The following is a 20,000-nucleotide window of genomic DNA, read 5'->3' as shown; positions in this document are numbered from 1 at the left end:
TTGACCCCCTTTCCCCTGTGTGTTAAAAACAGTGTTTTTTGGTATTACATGGATGCATAAATAGGTGATTTTAAAACTTTCCACCAATTGGATTCCTTGGGACTTTTTTCCCCTCACTCAGGACAAACTGAGGATACAAAATCAGTTGAGTTTGCTTCTCTTGCAATTTGTCCTAGGTTTTTTCATAAAATGACTGGACTAAATCGTCACCTTCGGATGCCGTGACAGTCACCGTTATAATATCAGGGGTTTCCTTTAAAAAAGTAGGCTGCTATAACAAAGTCTGTGATACAACAGAATATTGCTGACAAACGTGAAGTCTGTGCACCACTAATAGTAGACCTGCATTGTGCATATGTGCCACCAATCACCGGACAAAAATTACTTTGTGATTTCACCTGGGTGAGATAGCGCCGCTTTCATAGCCGGGCGGGGTTAAACTTAACTCATAACCTGGTCGTGACCAGGTTATGAGTTAAGCATAAGTTACCATGGTGATCTAGCCGGGTTAAAAGAGAGCCACCTTCGTGATACAGGAAACCCTGGCTTTAGACTCAACATACCTGCTAACCCACTAAACCTGCTTCGTAGTACAGCCCTCTGCAGAGAGCGGGTTTACCTGTACAGAGCGGGTTTACCTGTACAGAGCGGGTTTACCCACAGAGAGCGGGTTTACCTGCAGAGAGCGGGTTTACCCACAGAGAGCGGGTTTACCTGTACAGAGCGGGTTTACCCACAGACAGCGGGTTTACCTGCAGAGAGCGGGCTTACCTGAGCTCCGGAGCCAGTGCAGCAGGCCGGGCAGGGCGGCCGGGCTCACCGCGCCCAGCAGCCTCCGCAGCTCCGCTTTGGCCTCTGACAGGTTCATCACCAACACGTTTTCATGTCACTGACCGGAAACTTCGCGGCTCACGGAGAGCACAGGACGCGTGTGGAGTTTAAGGTGGAGCCTCCAGACTGTCATGTTGGATAAAAAATAAAACAATGATTACATTTTTGAGCCAAAGTGATGTTATTTCTCAAAAGCTAATTCTGGATCATCTACATCAGTAGATATATGACCAGGTCTGAGAGCTGACAGTGACATTTAGATGCGTCACATGTTCTGTGGTACCGGACGACCTTAAAGCTGCCGAACAGAGGGAAACAGAGGCCGGAAGCGGATAAGTAGTGTTTCCGGGTCACTGCAGGTTTGATGACGTTCCTCTGAGAGCTCTCCAGGTGAACCAGCTGTTCGTTAAACCACAACAACACCGAGCAGGTAAGAACAGCCAGGACGAGCCGCGTGTCCGCTGGTGGAGGTGAGCTCATGTTCCCCGGGTGAGGCTCAGGTTCCGCCCCGCGCGGCTCGCTCCCGGCCGCGGCCTCTGCGCGACGGCTCGCCGCTCCGCTAGCGGCTAAGCTAACAGCTGCTAGCCCGTTAGCCCGTTAGCCTGTTAGCCCGTTAGCTAGCAAACAGTCTGATCCAGATCCTGGTCCTGGTCCTGGTCCTGGTCCTGGTCCAGCAGGGAGACCGTGTTCCAGACTGTCTGGAGGGGATCTGGAGACCCGCCCGGACCCTCCTCTCCTCTGATCAGCTTATCGATCATATTTAAGGATCTCCCGTCGGTAAAGAGGGAAAACAAAGTGACGCCATGAAAACAGGGCTCGGTGTTTTTAATCAGTTTATTCATGCGGCGACCAGCTGACCGGGACCCATCCCGTCCTGTCTGTCCCGTCCCGTCTGTCCCGTCCCGTCCCGTCTCTCCCGTCCCGTCCTGTCCCGTCCCGTCTGTCCCGTCCTGTCCCGTCCCGTCTGTCCCGTCCTGTCCCGTCCCGGGGAGCCGGTCAGCGGGTCAGGGCGGGTGGTGCAGCGTAAAGCCGCTCTCACGCGGAGGGTCTGTCGGCCTCAGCCTCACTTCAGTCAGCTGGTTGTTGTTAGTTCTGCTCATTTTAGTCAAATGCAGTTTTTGTGATTTTAAAACGCAGTAACTTTTCACGGAGCACCCAGCCTGAGCCCCCCGTGACGCTGCTCCTGTCCCACACACACACACACACACACACACACACACACACACACACACACGCTGTCATAGCACTGTGATCTGTTTCCAGCTCGTCCCGTCTCAGGTCGTCCAGAGACATTTTCCTTCCTAACCCTAACCACATGGCCTCTCATGCACCAGGAGGGTCCATGTGTTTAAGGGCTGATGCATGACAGGCTGTCCCGGCCCGGCCCGGCCCGGCCCGGCCCGGCCCGGCCCGGCCCGGCCCGGCTGAGCCTCTGCCTCCTCCACGTGTTTATGTATTTCTTTGTCCTCTCTAGTGCAGGAAGTGAAGTGAAGTTGGTGCTGCAGTGATCCTCTTCTGCAGGGGGTTTCCCCTCCATCACACCTTTCTACTGTCACTGTGAGTCTGCACTGTGTGTGTGTGTGTGTGTGTGTGTGTGTGTGTGTGTGTATCAGGTGCCTGACAGTAAGACACCAGCAAACTAAACAAATCAGGGTCCAACAAGCAAAACCTCATCCAGAAAACAACGCACACTTGTACACATCACGTGTCATGTTATCTGTGTGTGTGCGTGTGTGTGTGTGTAACAGTGAACACTGCTCTGTGTGTTTCAGGTTTTGTTTGGAGCGTCATCATGGTGTTAGCCGACCTTGGCAGGAAGATCACCTCGGCGCTGAGGTCACTCAGCAACGCCACCATCATCAATGAGGAGGTGAGTGCCATCGGGCCATCTGATTGGCTGACGGGCGCCGGCAGACAGGAAGTCTCCCCTCAGGGTCTCAAACCCCCCCCCCCTCTGTCTCCCTGCAGGTTCTCAACGCCATGCTGAAGGAGGTGTGCGCCGCCCTGCTGGAGGCCGACGTCAACATCAAGCTGGTCAAACAGCTAAGGGAGAACGTCAAGTAAGAGGGAACACACACACACACACACACACACACACACACACACACACACACACACTCAGTACAGCTCCACATGATGCTGGTTCTCCGGGCGTGCCTCTTGTCAGCTGCTGTGTGACGGCGTGTCGGCTCTGTTTGTCCCTGCAGGTCTGCCATAGATCTGGAGGAGATGGCGTCCGGCCTGAACAAGAGGAGGATGATCCAGCACGCCGTGTTCAAGGAGCTGGTCAAGGTCAGGACGCCGTCTGTGACGTCACAGCCGCTGCCGTGATGTCACGGCGTGAAGCGGCAGCAAATCATATCTCTGTTTGCATCACCTGAAATAAAACAAGCAGAACTGTCTCCAGAAACCAAACTCTTTGTGTGTGTGTGTGTGTGTGTGTGTGTGTGTGTGTGTGTGTGTGTGTGTGTGTGTGTGTGTGCGTGCGCATGCAGCTGGTGGACCCCGGGGTGAAGGCCTGGACCCCCACCAAGGGGAAGAACAATGTCATCATGTTTGTGGGTCTGCAGGGCAGCGGGAAGACCACCACCTGCTCCAAGGTGACGCTCCGCCTGTTCAGCCTCATGTGTGTTGATGCTGCGTTCAGGGGAACTCAGACTTTTGAATATTTGTATTGGAATTTTCTGACATGCGACGTCATGGCGTCCCTGAGCCGATACAGTAAACGCTGCGTTGTTGGACGTTTTATAGACGATAGTTTGACGTCCTGTTCCCCGTGAACGCAGCGAGGAGCCGGCGGTAGAGAGAGCTGTTGCCATGGTAACAGTACATCATTATGCCGTCTGAGCGGTGTAAACCGGCAGGTTTCAGACCAAATGTCTGGTTCTGAAGATGTTGGCTCCTTTTCACCTTTCTGTGTGTGTGTCAGTGTTGTCAGCGCCCCCTGCTGGTCACGGCTCACCTCTCTGTGTTCTCTGCAGCTGGCCTATTACTACCAAAGAAAAGGCTGGAAGACGTGTCTGATCTGCGCTGACACGTTCAGAGCAGGTAACCCTCCCTCTGTGCTCGCTCCTTAGGGTCAGGGTCAGGGTTAGGCTTAACCCACAGGCCTTTTCATTTCATCTCACGCCACAGCTTGACATCTGTCGGTCTTTTCCTCAGGTGCCTTCGATCAGCTGAAACAGAACGCCACAAAAGCCAGAATCCCTTTCTATGGGAGGTAAGTGGTGCACACACACACACACACACACACACACACACCCACACCCACACACACACTGACTGACTGACTGTGTGTGTGTGTGTGCAGCTACACAGAGATGGACCCGGTGGTGATCGCTGCAGAGGGCGTGGAGAAGTTCAAAGCGGAAAACTTTGAAATCATCATTGTGGACACGAGCGGCCGCCACAAACAGGAAGACTCTCTGTTCGAGGAGATGCTGCAGGTTTCCAACGCCGTGGTCAGTATCACGCCGCCGCCGCAGCGCTCCGACGGTTCTGTCTGGGTTCTGTCTGGGTTCTGTCAGGGTTCTGTCAGGGTTCTGTCAGGGTTCTGGGTTCTGTCAGAGGGTAAAGGAGGTCGTGCCCTTATTTTCCCACCAAACAGTCCAAATCCACCAGAAACCGCTCAGAACTTTACTGAGTAATCAAGCGGCTGGTTACTCTAATTTATATTTTCACATGAAGTATGCAAATTCATCAATGGATATTTTAAAGGTGCACAGTATAAAGTGATGTGAGGACCCTTTAGACTCAACTGACAGAAATAGGTTTGTAATCTGATGGTGGACCAGCTCACCAGCTGATTTCTTCCACGTATATCTACGACTTTAATCACTGAAAAAAATTCTCTGGAACGCCCCCCCGCACCACCCTGCCCTGTATTCTTGGCCCTAACACGCCGTCACAGTTTTGGGTATGTGCACGACAATAAATACAGCAGGTGAGTGCAGACATTCAACCAAAAGTCCCTCTGTCCCACCTGTGGACCTGATGAATTCAATGTTAAAGACCCCATGAAATGGACTCTTCCTCTCTGTATTTCCTGCTCTGTCTGACAGGAAGTAGAGGTCATGTGACATCATTTCATGGGGACTTTAAAAATGCTTTAGTGGTTATGTCATTTCCTCATTCATGGCAATGATTGTAGGTTTCAGTTTCTTATGGAATATTTTTTGCGCATGGTTGAAAAAAAATCAGCTGTCATTTCTTTTTACGAGTGTCTTGATGTTTGTGGTTTCAATTCTGTGCATCCAGTCCCTCCGTAGTTTGTTTGTTGTGCCTCCTGAATTTCCACTCGGTCTGAATCAGGATCAGTGTCAGAGGCTCCAGGCGTCCAGCTTCCTGACAGGCAGCAGGGCTGAGATCAGCTTCGGTCCAGTGCTCTGTCGTGTTCAGCTCAGATTTGGTGTATTTTTCTGTTTCCTGTTTGCCGTTCATCCAGAAGCCGAACCTTGTCGGGATTAACATTTCAGTCACTTTTCTGTTTCCCAGCAACCAGACAACATTGTGTACGTGATGGACGCCTCCATCGGCCAGGCCTGCGAGGCTCAGGCCAAGGCCTTCAAGGACAAGGTGGACGTGGCCTCGGTCATCGTCACCAAGCTGGACGGACACGCCAAAGGAGGCGGAGCTCTCAGCGCGTAAGACCGCCCATCCTCACGCCACGTCACAGCAGCTTTTCATTTGATTTAGTGATTTACATCATAATGAAGACTAACCCTAACCCCAGTCGTCTGCTTCGCCTGCAGCGTCGCTGCGACCAAGAGCCCCATCATCTTCATCGGGACAGGAGAGCACATCGACGACTTCGAGCCCTTCAAGACGCAGCCCTTCATCAGCAAGCTGCTGGGTACTCTGCACTCTGGATCATGTGTTTTACTGCAGGCTCATGTGTTTTACTGCAGGATCATGTGTTTTACTGCAGGATCATGTGTTTTACCGCAGGCTCATGTGTTTTACTGCAGGCTCATGTGTTTTACCGCAGGCTCATGTGTTTTACTGCAGGATCATGTGTTTTACCGCAGGCTCATGTGTTTTACCGCAGGCTCATGTGTTTTACTGCAGGATCATGTGTTTTACCGCAGGCTCATGTGTTTTACTGCAAAATCATGTGTTTTACAGCAGGCTCGTGTGTTTTACAGCAGGCTCATGTGTTTTACCGCAGGCTCATGTGTTTTACAGCAGGCTCATGTGTTTTACCGCAGGCTCATGTGTTTTACCGCAGGCTCATGTGTTTTACAGCAGGCTCATGTGTTTTACAGCAGGCTCGTGTGTTTTACAGCAGGCTCATGTGTTTTACCGCAGGCTCATGTGTTTTACCGCAGGCTCATGTGTTTTACCGCAGGCTCATGTGTTTTACCGCAGGCTCATGTGTTTTACAGCAGGCTCGTGTGTTTTACAGCGGGGTCGTGTGTTTGACGCATGGGGCGGGGTCATGTGTCCTGTGCTGTGAATGTGGTGCTGGTGGTGGGAAAGTGGGCGGGGCTCAGGGAGCCTGCAGTGACTCTGCTGTGTCCCGACAGGAATGGGCGACATCGAGGGTTTGATTGACAAAGTCAACGAGCTCAAACTGGACGACAACGAGGAGCTGATCGACAAACTGAAACACGGTGAGAATCAAACCTCAGTTGACGAATGAAACTTAAACTTGACTGCGCTGACCTCTGACCTCTGACCTCTGACCTCTCAGGCCAGTTCACCCTCAGAGACATGTACGAACAGTTCCAGAACATCATGAAGATGGGACCGTTCGGACAGATCATGGTAAACACCCCTTCCATCTCCATCTGCACTTTTATATGGTCAGGTGTTGTCGGACCACCTGACGCAGGTGAGCTCCAGGTGGGACGGGTCTCACACTGACCCCGGCACTAACGAGCGTTTCCTCGCCGTGTTCAGGGCATGATCCCCGGCTTTGGGACGGACTTCATGAGTAAAGGTAACGAGCAGGAGTCCATGGCCCGGCTGAAGAAACTCATGACCATCATGGACAGCATGAACGACCAGGGTAACACACACACACACACACACGCACACACGCACACACGCACGTGCAGGTTTTGTTCCAGGTTCTGATGTTCTGCTGTGTCTCTCCAACAGAACTGGACAACAAAGATGGAGCCAAGCTGTTCAGTAAGCAGCCCAACAGGATCCAGAGGGTGGCCCGGGGGTCAGGGGTCGCCACCCGGGACGTCCAGGAGCTGCTGACTCAGTACACCAAGTTCGCCCAGATGGTGAAGAAGATGGGCGGCATCAAAGGCCTGTTCAAAGGTACGGCTCAGGGTCAGCATCCACACACACAGCGCTGTGCACAGGGAGCCTGCTGCAGGGGAGCAGGCCTGCTAACATGTCTGCCTTTCACTCACCTAAAGAACCTGCTGGAGCCCCCTAGTGGGGACTACTAAACAGTACATGACGAGTGCAGAGCGGGGGGTGAGGGTGGGTGAGGGTGGGTGAGGCGGGCGTGCCGAGGCTTTTCTCTCTCAGGACTGATTTCAGATGATCATTTAAAAACGGAGTCAGATCCACATTGATCTGGGAATGACAGCTGCTGTCACTCAAACCATCCATGACTCCTCCCACTCGGCCGCAGTGACTCCTCCCACTCGGCCGCAGTGACTCCTCCCACTCTGCAGGCGGCGGTGGCGTGGATTTGACGGCTCGTGTTGTGTTTTGCAGGAGGCGACATGTCGAAGAACGTGAACCCGTCTCAGATGGCCAAACTGAACCAGCAGATGGCCAAGATGATGGACCCTCGAGTCCTGCACCACATGGGTGAGACGCCTGTCTGTCTGTCTGTCTGTCTGTCTGTCTGTCTGTCTGTCTGTCTGTCTCTCTACCTCTAGGCAGCGTCGCTGATCTGACCTGTAAATATCATCACTGTAGTTTTGTTGTTGTTGTGCTTTTGTTGTTTCTTTTTTTCATTTTTTAAATTCAATTTTCACTTTTACTTCAAATGAATATCAGCTCAAAATATCAGTTATTGGTCTCGTTGATTACTTATAATCAGGATCGGCATGTCCTTGGAAAATCTATTTGACTTGATGCTGACTTTCCACAGAGGATCAGTCAACACCAAAACTGATGTGTGTGTGTGTGTGTGTGTGTGTGTGTGTGTGTGTGTGTGATCAGGTGGCATGGCAGGGCTCCAGTCGATGATGCGACAGTTCCAGCAGGGCGCGGCGGGCAACATGAAAGGCATGATGGGATTCAACAACATGTGACCACGGAGCAGCACCTTGGAACCCGCAGGAGAGGAGGAATAAGAGTGAATGAGTTTGATCCCACCGGTCTGTCTGCTGGGGGGGGGGGGTAGGGTTAGCGCTCTGACCCCCAGCGGCCGGGACGGCTTTCTTTCAGATGTTTCATGTGTGTGAGCTTGAGAGGCGTTTGGTTTTTACAGAGTTTTAAAGCAGACGCAGGAGCAGAGTCTAGACTTCCTGTCCCGCTTGAGGACAGACACAGAGGAGACAGGAATTTGATTGTGACAATATTTTTGTCATGACGTTATAATAAATTTGTATTACGACATTGTAACATTGTGATCTTTCTTCATCGTGTTCGATTAAAAACTGCAGCAGTGCTCGGCCGCCGGATGTCAGACAGGTTTTATACTGAAGGCATTTTGTTCAAAACCCCAGAACTTTATTGTAAATAAAATGATTCACAATGCATGTCGATCTTTTCTATGTGCTGTGATTCTGCGGCGTCTTGGTTTGAATGTTTCGCTCAGTGTCAGAGAGATGGAGCCTCAGCAGAGACACAACATGGAGGAGACTCTGAGCTGAAATTAGAGTTTAAGAGGTGAAAAAATCTGAAATCATGTTCCAGATCTCAAACAGACACTTGTGGGTTTGGCACGGCCAAAGATCCTATATCAAGAAGATGAACCACTACCATAGTCATAAAAAAAAAAAAAAAAAAAAAAAAAAAAAAAAAAAAAGTATGGCGCTGATGCCTGACCGGCCCTGAGTGTTAACAGCAGTTCAGGTTTTAGGTTTGTGTGTGACTGTTAAAACCAAACGAGAAGCAGATCAGTTCTTACTGTGTGGATCTACAGTGAAGGCACCTCTGTGTGAGCAGGAGCCTGCGGGCCCGGTCGCAGGCGGGACGGGGCCTGCAGGCCCGGTCGCAGGCGGGACGGGGCCAGCTGCAGGTGAAGAAGAACTTGAACACCAGGAGGTTTGGTGCAGTGACAGACGAGATGGGACATCAGAATCAGAAATACTTTATTGATCCCGGAGACAGAACTGGGTCACCTGAAGTTGCTCAGATTTTTGAGAAGAATTAAATTGTATGAATTAAGAAATATGAAAATATATGCCTTAGAAATTAAATGAAGAAAAAAAGGTGTGTATTATGTATAAATGTGCATTAATCCTACAAAATATTACAACAATAATTACAGAAGTAGGAAACAGTGCATGTGAGTGTGTAGGTGAGGCAGGTCGTGTGGTCAGGAGGCTTCAGCAGCAGAGCAGGTGGAGGGTTTTTCTTTTTTTTTTTTTGGTGAGTAGAATGAGCACAGACACAGCATTATGAATACATTCTAAAGAAGCAATAAAGTAAATACAATGAGTTATTATCCTGTTACAATGTGTTTTATGTTGTCTTGTTTTTTCTCTGTGTTGCAAAGTGCAGCTATAGAAACGGGGAATAGCACAATAAAAATAATCGCAAGAAAAGAAATAAGGACCTTAAAGAGTAAAAAGTGTAAAAGCTACATTTCCCGGCCGGGCGGTGGCGCTGCCCTCCAGAAAAGAAAAGGAAGCTGTGTTCGGTAGTTGGTTCCCGTGTCGCGGTCAGAGTGAGACCTCTTCCCTGTGTTTTTCTCCTCTCTGTGTCTTGACGTGGCGCCTCGGCGCCGCCATGTTGTTTTGCTGTGTTGTCAACCGCCGGTGAAGCAGCGCCGCGCCGCGCCAGGTGAGCCTGTCCGCCTCCCGCCTGTGTCCCGCTGTCTCACCTCAGTCTCACCTGAGTCTCACCTCAGTCTGTCCCGCTGCAGGTAAACCTCCGTCCCGTCTTTTCACTCGGACTTTGTCTCACAGCTGTCCGCTCTGATAGCGTTAGCCAGCGGTATGCTAGCCGCTGTTAGCCTGTTAGCCTGTTAGCCTGTTAGCCTGTTGGCTCTGAGGCAGTCAGAAGAATTCATGCAGAGAAATGACAACAGACACGTCTGTCTGTCTGTCTGTCTGTCTGTCTGTCTGTTAACCTGCAGTGTCTGTCTGTCTGCCTGTCTGTCTGTCTGTCTGCCTCGTTGCCTGTCTGTCTCTCTGTCTGTCTGTCTGTCTGTCTGTTAACCTGCGGTTTCTGTCTGTCTGTCTGTCTGTCTGTTAACCTGCAGTGTCTGTCTGCCTGTCTGTCTCTCTGTCTGTCTGTCTGTCTGTTAACCTGCAGTGTCTGTCTGTCTGTCTGTCTGTCTGTCTGTCTGTCTGTTAACCTGCAGTGTCTGTCTGCTTGTCTGTCTGTCTGTCTGTCTGCCTGTCTGTCTCTCTGTCTGTCTGTCTGTCTGTCTCTCTGTCTGTCTGTCTGCCTCTTTGCCTGTCTGTCTGTCTGTCTGTTAACCTGCAGTGTCTGTCTGTCTGTCTGTCTGTCTGTCGGGTTACTGTTGAAATTCAATTCCACTGTATTGATCCCTAAAAGGCAGACAGTGATGTGCATTACACACGGTGTGTGTGTGTGTGTGTGTGTGTGTGTGTGTGTGTGTGTGTGTGTGTGTGTGTGACAGACAGGAGTGTGTCGCTGGACCACAGCAGTTTGTTCATTCATTTGTTTTCCTCAGTCTGACACCGGTGTGTAGCTGCCTGTTGCCATGGCGACCTTCCCAGAGTACATCGCTCAGAACGAGGAGCGTGACGGCGTGCGCTTCAGCTGGAACGTGTGGCCGTCCAGCCGCCTGGAGGCCACCCGCATGGTGGTGCCGGTGGCGGCGCTGTTCACCCCCCTGAAGGAGCGCCCCGACCTGCCGCCCATCCAGTATGAGCCGGTCCTCTGCAGCCGCGCCACCTGCCGCGCCGTGCTCAACCCGCTGTGGTGCGCATCACCTGGGGCCGGGGGTCAAAGGTCACTGTCGGGAGGGGGCGGGTCAGTTAACAGTTCTGATGATATTGTCTGATTCTCTCTCTCAGCCAAGTCGACTACAGAGCCAAGCTGTGGGCCTGCAACTTCTGTTACCAGAGAAACCAGGTGACACACACACACACACACACACACTCCTTATAGAGTTAGAAATTACAGAGAATTAAAAAAAGAAACTGATAAGTGTAGTCGACTGACAGTTTGTGTTTCAGTACAGCGACAGAAGACTGAGTTTATTTAGAGCCCACTGTCAGTGTTTACGGTCTGAAAGGGCTTCAACAGGACAGCGGCCCGACCTCGTCCTCACAGCGGCAAGACACACTCCCAAAACACAGCTGGACGGGGAAAAGAAGGAAAGAGAGAGGAGAGCCATAAAGGAAATGCAAGAAAACACAGTAGCAGACAGTATGACAAGAGAAACAGCTGGAGGCAGCACACACACACACACACACACTCTAACACACACACAGAGATGGCGCTATAATGTCGCAGAGTGCCATTAGAGTGCCAGTAGAGTGCCAGTAGAGTGACAGTAGAGCGACACTAGAGTGACAGTAGAGCGCCAGCAGAGTGACAGTAGAGCGACACTAGAGTGACAGTAGAGCGCCAGCAGAGTGACAGTAGTGTGACAGTAGCGCGACAGTAGAATACCAGCAGAGTGACAGTAATGTGACAGTAGAGTGACAGTCGAGCGACAGTAGAATACCAGCAGAGTGACAGTAATGTGACAGTAGAGTGACAGTCGAGCGACAGTAGAATACCAGCAGAGTGACAGTAATGTGACAGTAAAGTGACAGTAGAGCGACAGTAGAATACCAGCAGAGTGACAGTAGAGTGACAGTAGAGCGACAGTAGAATACCAGCAGAGTGACAGTAGAGCGACAGTAGAGTGACAATAGAGTGACACTAGAGCAACACTAGAGCGACAGTAGAGTGACAATGGAGTGACAGCAGAGTGACAGTAGAGTGACAGTAGAGTGACAGTAGAGTTCCGTGACAGTAGAGTGACAATAGAGTGACAGCAGAGTGACAGTAGAGTTCCGTGACAGTAGAGTGACAGCAGAGCGACAGTAGAGCGTCAGTAGAGCGTCAGTAAAGTGACAGTAGAATACCAGCAGAGTGACAATAGAGTGACAATAGAGTGACAGTAGAGTGACAGTAGAGTGACAATAGAGTGACGGTAGAGCGACAGTAGAGTGACAGTAGAGTGACGGTAGAGCGACAGTAGAGTGACAATAGAGTGACAGCAAAGCGCCAGTAGAGTGATAGTAGAGCGACAGTAGAGTGACAGTAGAGCGACAGTTGTGTAACAGTAGAACGACAGTAGAATACCAGCAGAGCGACAGTAGAGCAACAGTAGAGCGACAGCAGAGCGACAGCAGAGCACCAGTAGAGCGACAGTAGAGCGACAGTAGAGCACCAGCAGAGCGACAGTAGAGTGACAGTAGAGCGACAGTAGAGCGACAGTAGAATACCAGCAGAGTGACAGTAATGTGATAGTAGAGTGACAGTAGAGCGACAGTAGAATACCAGCAGAGTGACAGTAGAGTGACAGTAGAGTGACAGTAGAGTGCCAGTAGAGTGACAGTAGAATACCAGCAGAGTGACAGTAGAGCGACAGTAGAGTGACACTAGAGCAACACTAGAGCGACAGTAGAGTGACAATGGAGTGACAGCAGAGTGACAGTAGAGTGACAGTAGAGTTTCGTGACAGTAGAGTGACAATAGAGTGACAGCAGAGGGACAGTAGAGTTCCGTGACAGTAGAGTGATAGTAGAGTGACAGCAGAGCGACAGTAGAGCGTCAGTAGAGCGACAGTAGAGTGACAGTAGAATACCAGCAGAGTGACAATAGAGTGACAGTAGAGTGACAATAGGGTGACAGTAGAGTGACAGTAGAGCGACAGTAGAGTGACAATAGAGTGACAGCAAAGCGCCAGTAGAGTGATAGTAGAGCGACAGTAGAGTGACAGTAGAGCGACAGTTGCGTAACAGTAGAACGACAGTAGAATACCAGCAGAGTGACAGCAGAGCGACAGTAGAGCAACAGTAGAGCGACAGCAGAGCACCAGTAGAGCGACAGTAGAGCACCAGCAGAGCGACAGTAGAGTGACAGCAGAGCGACAGTGGATTGACAGTAGAGCGACAGTAGAGTGACAGTAGAATACCAGCAGAGTGACAGCAGAGCGACAGCAGAGCGACAGTAGAGTGACAGTAGAGCGAAAGCAGAGCGACAGTAGAGTGACAGTAGAATACCAGCAGAGTGACAGTAGAGTGACAGCAGAGCGACAGTAGATTGACAGCAGAGCGACAGTAGATTGACAGTAGAGTGACAGTAGAGCGACAGTAGAGCGACAGTAGAGCACCAGCAGAGCGACAGTAGAGTGACAGTAGAGCGACAGTCGAGCGACAGTAGAATACCAGCAGAGTGACAGTAATGTGACAGTAGAGTGACAGTAGAGCGACAGTAGAATACCAGCAGAGTGACAGTAGAGTGACAGTAGAGTGACAGTAGAATACCAGCAGAGTGACAGTAGAGCGACAGTAGAGTGACAGTAGAGTGACACTAGAGCAACACTAGAGCGACAGTAGAGTGACAATGGAGTGACAGCAGAGTGACAGTAGAGTGACAGTAGAGTTCCGTGACAGTAGAGTGACAATAGAGTGACAGCAGAGTGACAGTAGAGTTCCGTGACAGTAGAGTGATAGTAGAGTGACAGCAGAGCAACAGTAGAGCGACAGCAGAGCGACAGCAGAGCACCAGTAGAGCGACAGTAGAGCGACAGTAGAGCACCAGCAGAGCGACAGTAGAGTGACAGTAGAGCGACAGTAGAGCGACAGTAGAATACCAGCAGAGTGACAGTAATGTGATAGTAGAGTGACAGTAGAGCGACAGTAGAATACCAGCAGAGTGACAGTAGAGTGACAGTAGAGTGACAGTAGAGTGCCAGTAGAGTGACAGTAGAATACCAGCAGAGTGACAGTAGAGCGACAGTAGAGTGACACTAGAGCAACACTAGAGCGACAGTAGAGTGACAATGGAGTGACAGCAGAGTGACAGTAGAGTGACAGTAGAGTTTCGTGACAGTAGAGTGACAATAGAGTGACAGCAGAGGGACAGTAGAGTTCCGTGACAGTAGAGTGATAGTAGAGTGACAGCAGAGCGACAGTAGAGCGTCAGTAGAGCGACAGTAGAGTGACAGTAGAATACCAGCAGAGTGACAATAGAGTGACAGTAGAGTGACAATAGGGTGACAGTAGAGTGACAGTAGAGCGACAGTAGAGTGACAATAGAGTGACAGCAAAGCGCCAGTAGAGTGATAGTAGAGCGACAGTAGAGTGACAGTAGAGCGACAGTTGCGTAACAGTAGAACGACAGTAGAATACCAGCAGAGTGACAGCAGAGCGACAGTAGAGCAACAGTAGAGCGACAGCAGAGCACCAGTAGAGCGACAGTAGAGCACCAGCAGAGCGACAGTAGAGTGACAGCAGAGCGACAGTGGATTGACAGTAGAGCGACAGTAGAGTGACAGTAGAATACCAGCAGAGTGACAGCAGAGCGACAGCAGAGCGACAGTAGAGTGACAGTAGAGCGAAAGCAGAGCGACAGTAGAGTGACAGTAGAATACCAGCAGAGTGACAGTAGAGTGACAGCAGAGCGACAGTAGATTGACAGCAGAGCGACAGTAGATTGACAGTAGAGTGACAGTAGAGCGACAGTAGAGCGACAGTAGAGCACCAGCAGAGCGACAGTAGAGTGACAGTAGAGCGACAGTCGAGCGACAGTAGAATACCAGCAGAGTGACAGTAATGTGACAGTAGAGTGACAGTAGAGCGACAGTAGAATACCAGCAGAGTGACAGTAGAGTGACAGTAGAGTGACAGTAGAATACCAGCAGAGTGACAGTAGAGCGACAGTAGAGTGACAGTAGAGTGACACTAGAGCAACACTAGAGCGACAGTAGAGTGACAATGGAGTGACAGCAGAGTGACAGTAGAGTGACAGTAGAGTTCCGTGACAGTAGAGTGACAATAGAGTGACAGCAGAGTGACAGTAGAGTTCCGTGACAGTAGAGTGATAGTAGAGTGACAGCAGAGCAACAGCAGAGCGACAGTAGAGCGACAGTAGAGCGACAGTAGAGTGACAGTAGAATACCAGCAGAGTGACAATAGAGTGACAATAGAGTGACAATAGAGTGACAGTAGAGCGACAGTAGAGTGACAATAGAGTGACAGCAAAGCGCCAGTAGAGTGATAGTAGAGCGACAGTAGAGTGACAGTAGAGCGACAGTTGCGTAACAGTAGAACGACAGTAAAATACCAGCAGAGTGACAGCAGAGCGACAGTAGAGCGACAGCAGAGCACCAGTAGAGCGACAGTAGAGCACCAGCAGAGCGACAGTAGAGTGACAGTAGAGCGACAGTAGAGTGACAGTAGAATACCAGCAGAGTGACAGTAGAGTGACAGTAGAGCGACAGCAGAGTGACAGCAGAGTGACAGTAGAGCGACAGTAGAGTGACAGTAGAATACCAGCAGAGTGACAGTAGAGTGACAGTAGAGCGACAGCAGAGTGACAGCAGAGCGACAGTAGAGCGACAGTAGAGTGACAGTTGAGCACCAGTAGAGCGACAGTAGAGTGACAGTAGAATACCAGCAGAGTGACAGCAGAGCGACAGTAGAGTGACAGTAGAGTGACAGTAGAGTGACAGTAGAGCGACAGCAGAGCGACAGTAGAGTGACAGTAGAATACCAGCAGAGTGACAGTAGAGTGACAGCAGAGCGGCAGTAGATTGACAGTAGAGTGACAGTAGAGCGACAGTAGAGCGAAAGTAGAGCGACAGTTGTGTGACAGTAGTGTGACAGCAGAGTGACAGTAGAGTGACAGTAGAGTGACAATAGAGTGACAGTAGTGTGACAGTAGAGTGACAGTAGAGTCACGGTCTGTGTTTCAGTTTCCTCCGACCTACGCTGGGATCTCGGAGGTGAATCAGCCGGCGGAGCTGCTGCCTCAGTTTTCCACCATCGAGTACGTCGTCCAGGTGAGACCCGATGGGGAGAGTCGTCCATTGATTGATTGATTGATCGATGCCCTGCATGAAATCAGTGATATCCTTTAATGTATTGGTTATTGATGGCAGCGGGGCCCCCAGATGCCCCTGGTGTTCCACATGTATTGATATTGATGTATTGGTTATTGATGGCAGCGGGGCCCCCAGATGCCCCTGGTGTTCCTGTATGTGGTGGACACCTGCATGGAGGACGAGGACCTGCAGGCTCTGAAGGAGTCTCTGCAGATGTCTCTGTCTCTGCTGCCGCCCACCGCGCTCGTGGGCCTCATCACCTTCGGCCGCATGGTGCAGGTGCACGAGCTGGGCTGCGAGGGAATCTCCAAGAGCTACGTGTTCCGAGGCACCAAGGACCTGAGCGCCAAGCAGCTGCAGGTACGCACGCCGCCGCCGCCGGAAACGACCGGAAACACTTTCACTCCTGATATTTTGGCATATAGTTGTGCTTGGCTAGCTAATATTGCTATCAAGGGAGAAACATCCCAGTTTATCCTAGTTGTCATGGCAACATCAGCTGTTGTTTCCACTCTACAATTTTGTCCGTGGGGAAGCCGAGCAGGGCTGCAGGTGTGAGTGTGAAGGTGTTTGCTGCTGCTGTGGGTTGATCTGACTGCAGCGTGCTGTCCTGTGTGTCGGTGTGCAGGAGATGCTCGGCCTGACCAAACCATCAGCCTCCCAGGGCAGAGGGCCTCAAGCTGCCCAGCCGCCTCTGTCCAACAGGTGCACACACACACACACACACACACACACACACACTCTAATAATGTGTGTAGATTTTGGAAACACACTGCAGTAGATTGAGGTGAGCAGCTTGGGGGTGTGTCTGTGTCCTCAGGTTCCTGCAGCCGGTGCAGAAGATCGACATGAACCTGACCGACCTGCTGGGCGAGCTGCAGCGGGACCCCTGGCCCGTCACCCAGGGCAAGAGGCCGCTGCGCTCCCTCGGAGTCGCCATGTCCATCGCCGTGGGACTGCTGGAGGTAGGGCTGTAGCGATACACTAATCTCACGATACAATACAATACACGGTATTCAGCTCACGATATGATATATATCACGATATTCGGCCAACGATACGATCAGACACACTTTTAAAGGGACAGAGTGATTTTGGTGACATCTTGTGAGTGTTCCTTTGACTTGGATTGAATTAATTGAACTGAAAACTGAAAGCATCAGTCAGTCACACAATACATGGCTCTGACTGGACAGAGAGTCTACAGTTTGCAAATGCTGGACAAAATGAAACAAAGATGTGATGAGAAAATTAGTTTGGCTTGACTCCAATAATATTATTATTATTTTAACAATGTAAATTACTTATCAAACAGATCTAACAATTCAGCTACCAATGAATGAGCAGTGGTATGCAGGGCTTAAAGTACTCCGGCATGGTGCCGGATTTCCGGCTTGACGGGCATTTTTTTTTTTTGTGGCAAAAATTTGGCTTAAGTTAGCATTTAACGAATGATCTTCTGATTTTCAGCGAAGCGCATGGGTAGATCCACCAATAGTATAGTGTTATCAAACTCAGTTGGCCAATAACAGCTGAGTGGGGAGGGTCTAAGAACAGCATGCCTTGTGCGTTTTGTGCAACAGGTGGATGCGGCAGTCTACCGTCCGGTAGAATAGATCCGGTGGAGCTAAGCAGCGTTGAAGTAGAGTAGAGAAGGGCAGAGAGATGGAAGCAAAATACATTCAGTGTTTCCCCTATCATTCTATTGGCGGGGCGCAGCGCCCGCCCCCCGACACGCTAAATTAATTTTCAAAGTAAAAAATAAATAAAATCACAACAGAAATAATTTAACGTCACGTTTCTGTACCCGCACTCATCCATATGCAGACAGAGAGAGGAGATCAGATGAGGATCACACCTGTACCCACGTAAGTGAAATAAAGAATTAGTATTGCGTCGGCTCCAGCCTCCTGAAAACAGGCGGAAATATCGGCGTTTTTTTTAAACGCACGGCGCGACAGCCTGAGTCGATCACCAGTGGTGAAGATGAGTGCGTTTGCACTCCTCCGGTCCCGGTCCAAGTCAAATGGACGCCCACACGGGCGTTTAAAGCACTACTGCCGCTGTTACTCACGACCGGAGCCTATTCTATTAATATAGGTTGATATAATACAGATGGGTCAATGAGTACAAATCTGAAGAATATTGAGCAACTTACAAGGATGCAAACAGCGCAGTTAAGGGTCAACTTAACTAGGGCCCTATAATTTCCGCGAACACGGAATCGCGGAATTAGCCGAATAAAACGGAATCTATTTTTAACGCGGAATTTGACATAATTTGAATGAAATGCTGTTTTGTGTGGGATATGAACATATATCTGGAGAAAATTACACGGAGAGAATCTGGGTGGCACAACCCGTCCAGTCGTTTCACCTGCAGCTGCACCACCAAGAAAAAACATCACAACACCTGCACGCACCGTACGAGTCCAAAAGGCAGAGAAACTCTCCAGCTACAGCAGCGCACTGACATAGATTGTGTATCAAAGTGAAGAGTCGCCACTCTATTTGCCACTCCTCTGTATTTTCCCTGGCTAACAGCAGCACACTGACAGCTTAGCTTGTCTATTCAAAGAAGAGGTATCACTTCGGCTTATTTTTCAAACCATGTTATCACAGGCATACTCCTGCTCATTCACTAAATTGTTAGGTCTGTTTGATAAGTAATTTACATGTTTAAAACAAATAATAATTTAACATATTGTTAAATTATTGGAGTCAAGCCTACTGGTAAACCTCTTCTCCTTCAAGATAGTTATCATATCTCCTTATTGCTACAAAAGACCCTTTTTTTGGGGGGGGGGGGGGGGGGGCACAGGTTTCAGGCTCAGGAAAATTTTTCACTTTAAGCCCTGGGTATGCATGTGATAACATAGATTGAAAAATAAGCTGAAGTGATACCTCTTCTCTGAATAGACAAGCTAAGCCAGTGTGCTGCTGTTAGCCAGGGAAAATAGAGCGGAGTGGCAACTCTTCACTTTGTTTCACAATCTATGTCAGTGCTGCTGTAGCGCCTCTCTCCTGAATCTCTGAGCTCTGACTGTAAACAGAGAGAGGAAGACGTCTGCGTCTGTGTAAAGAGAGGATCTAGACGGGGAACTTGCTAGAGATGCTCCACATGGACACTAGCGGCTGGCTGACCTGATCGCTCTCCTGCAGCGCGAACGGGGGAAATGGGCGGCGAGCAGAGCGCCAGACAGAACACGGCAGATTTGAATGGGGCTTAATGCATCGATACTCACGGCTGAAGAATCGATACTTTCTGGGGAAACAAAATATCGATATATATCACAGAATCGATAAAATTGCTCAGCCTTAACTGGAGGTGGGAGGGGCTGCAGGGCAACAGGCAGGACGTAGGAGCTAGGAGACAGGATGTAGGAGCTAGGAGACAGGATGTAGGAGCTAGGAGACAGGACGTAGGAGCTAGGAGACAGGTTTTAGGAGCTAGGAGACAGGATGTAGGAGCTAGGAGACAGGACATAGGAGCTAGGAGAGCTAGGAGAGAGGACGTAGGAGCTAGGAGACAGGACGTAGGAGCTAGGAGACAGGATGTAGGAGCTAGGAGACAGGACGTAGGAGCTAGGAGACAGGACGTAGGGGGCATTTCACAGCAGTGCGGTCAACTGATTGAAGTGATGTGTTTTACCCACAGTGCACCTTCCCCAACACGGGCGCTCGCATCATGACGTTCGTGGGCGGGCCGGCCACGCAGGGGCCCGGCATGGTGGTGGGCGACGAGCTGAAGACGCCCATCAGGTCGTGGCACGACATCGAGAAGGACAACGCCAAGTTCATGAAGAAGGCCACCAAGGTGAGCCGAGCCCGGAGCCAGGAGCCGAGTCGCTGCATGACAGGGACCTCACCACTGAAACGTGTGTGTGTGTGTGTGTGTGTGTGTGTGTGTGTGTGTGTGTGTGTGTGTGTGTTGCAGCATTACGAGGCTCTGGCAGGCAGAGCGTCCTCTAACGGCCACATCATCGACATCTACGCCTGCGCTCTGGACC

General features: G+C 50.4%; 3 protein-coding genes across 10 annotated transcripts in view; 2 read left to right on the top strand and 1 right to left on the bottom strand.

Moving 5' to 3' along the window:
• The window catches only part of LOC115354018 (uncharacterized), a 6,428-nt gene extending 5,280 nt beyond the window's left edge, over positions 1-1,148 (bottom strand). For 2 of the 4 annotated variants that reach the window (XR_003927753.1, XR_003927754.1), the window contains exon 1: positions 772-1,086. Coding sequence is in view for 2 of the 4 variants with exons in the window: in XM_030044160.1 (XP_029900020.1) it covers positions 772-868 (97 nt within the window). In the remaining 2 variants the exon portion in view is untranslated. Of the gene's footprint in view, positions 1-771 lie in introns of all 4 variants that reach the window. The other 2 variants (XM_030044160.1, XM_030044161.1) reach the window with 2 other exon arrangements.
• Positions 1,136-8,370, top strand: srp54 (signal recognition particle 54). 3 transcript variants are annotated; one of them, XM_030044157.1, is made up of 17 exons: positions 1,136-1,261; positions 2,306-2,388; positions 2,604-2,701; positions 2,800-2,891; positions 3,039-3,123; positions 3,327-3,431; positions 3,813-3,879; positions 3,994-4,051; positions 4,142-4,292; positions 5,326-5,474; positions 5,583-5,683; positions 6,357-6,443; positions 6,524-6,597; positions 6,733-6,841; positions 6,934-7,104; positions 7,513-7,608; positions 7,966-8,370. In XM_030044157.1, exons 3-17 carry the CDS (start codon positions 2,624-2,626, stop codon positions 8,055-8,057), a joined length of 1,515 nt encoding a protein of 504 aa, XP_029900017.1. In that variant the 5' UTR covers positions 1,136-1,261; positions 2,306-2,388; positions 2,604-2,623; the 3' UTR covers positions 8,058-8,370. The 3 variants fall into 3 exon arrangements, with proteins under 3 accessions (XP_029900017.1, XP_029900016.1, XP_029900018.1); XM_030044156.1 differs by having other exon boundaries at positions 1,161-1,261; positions 2,311-2,388; XM_030044158.1 differs by having other exon boundaries at positions 1,161-1,261; positions 2,311-2,401.
• A 1,260-nt stretch (positions 8,371-9,630) lies between these two features.
• The window catches only part of sec23a (Sec23 homolog A, coat complex II component), a 28,341-nt gene continuing 17,971 nt past the window's right edge, over positions 9,631-20,000 (top strand). The window contains exons 1-9 of one of the 3 annotated variants that reach the window (XM_030044154.1): positions 9,631-9,756; positions 10,616-10,866; positions 10,962-11,019; positions 15,863-15,949; positions 16,115-16,351; positions 16,620-16,696; positions 16,812-16,956; positions 19,649-19,807; positions 19,928-20,000. The exon at positions 19,928-20,000 is cut by the window's right edge and continues 43 nt beyond it. In XM_030044154.1, the coding sequence (XP_029900014.1) occupies positions 10,646-10,866; positions 10,962-11,019; positions 15,863-15,949; positions 16,115-16,351; positions 16,620-16,696; positions 16,812-16,956; positions 19,649-19,807; positions 19,928-20,000 (1,057 nt within the window). In that variant the 5' untranslated portion in view covers positions 9,631-9,756; positions 10,616-10,645. Of the gene's footprint in view, positions 9,839-10,615; positions 10,867-10,961; positions 11,020-15,862; positions 15,950-16,114; positions 16,352-16,619; positions 16,697-16,811; positions 16,957-19,648; positions 19,808-19,927 lie in introns of all 3 variants that reach the window. The other 2 variants (XM_030044153.1, XM_030044155.1) reach the window with 2 other exon arrangements.

This window comes from Myripristis murdjan, chromosome 22 (genome assembly GCF_902150065.1).
Source record: "Myripristis murdjan chromosome 22, fMyrMur1.1, whole genome shotgun sequence".
Classification (NCBI taxonomy): domain Eukaryota; kingdom Metazoa; phylum Chordata; class Actinopteri; order Holocentriformes; family Holocentridae; genus Myripristis; species Myripristis murdjan.
Note: the sequence above shows the minus strand (reverse complement) of the source record. Positions and strands in the feature narration are given on the sequence as shown.

Excerpts from the sequence above, each read along its gene's own strand:
- srp54 (XM_030044157.1), top strand. The coding sequence starts at position 2,624 with ATGGTGTTAGCCGACCTTGGCAGGAAGATCACCTCGGCGCTGAGGTCA. Across the intron at positions 2,702-2,799 it reads CCACCATCATCAATGAGGAG|GTTCTCAACGCCATGCTGAA; the intron begins GTGAGTGCCATC and ends GTCTCCCTGCAG. Across the intron at positions 5,684-6,356 it reads CTTCATCAGCAAGCTGCTGG|GAATGGGCGACATCGAGGGT; the intron begins GTACTCTGCACT and ends GTGTCCCGACAG.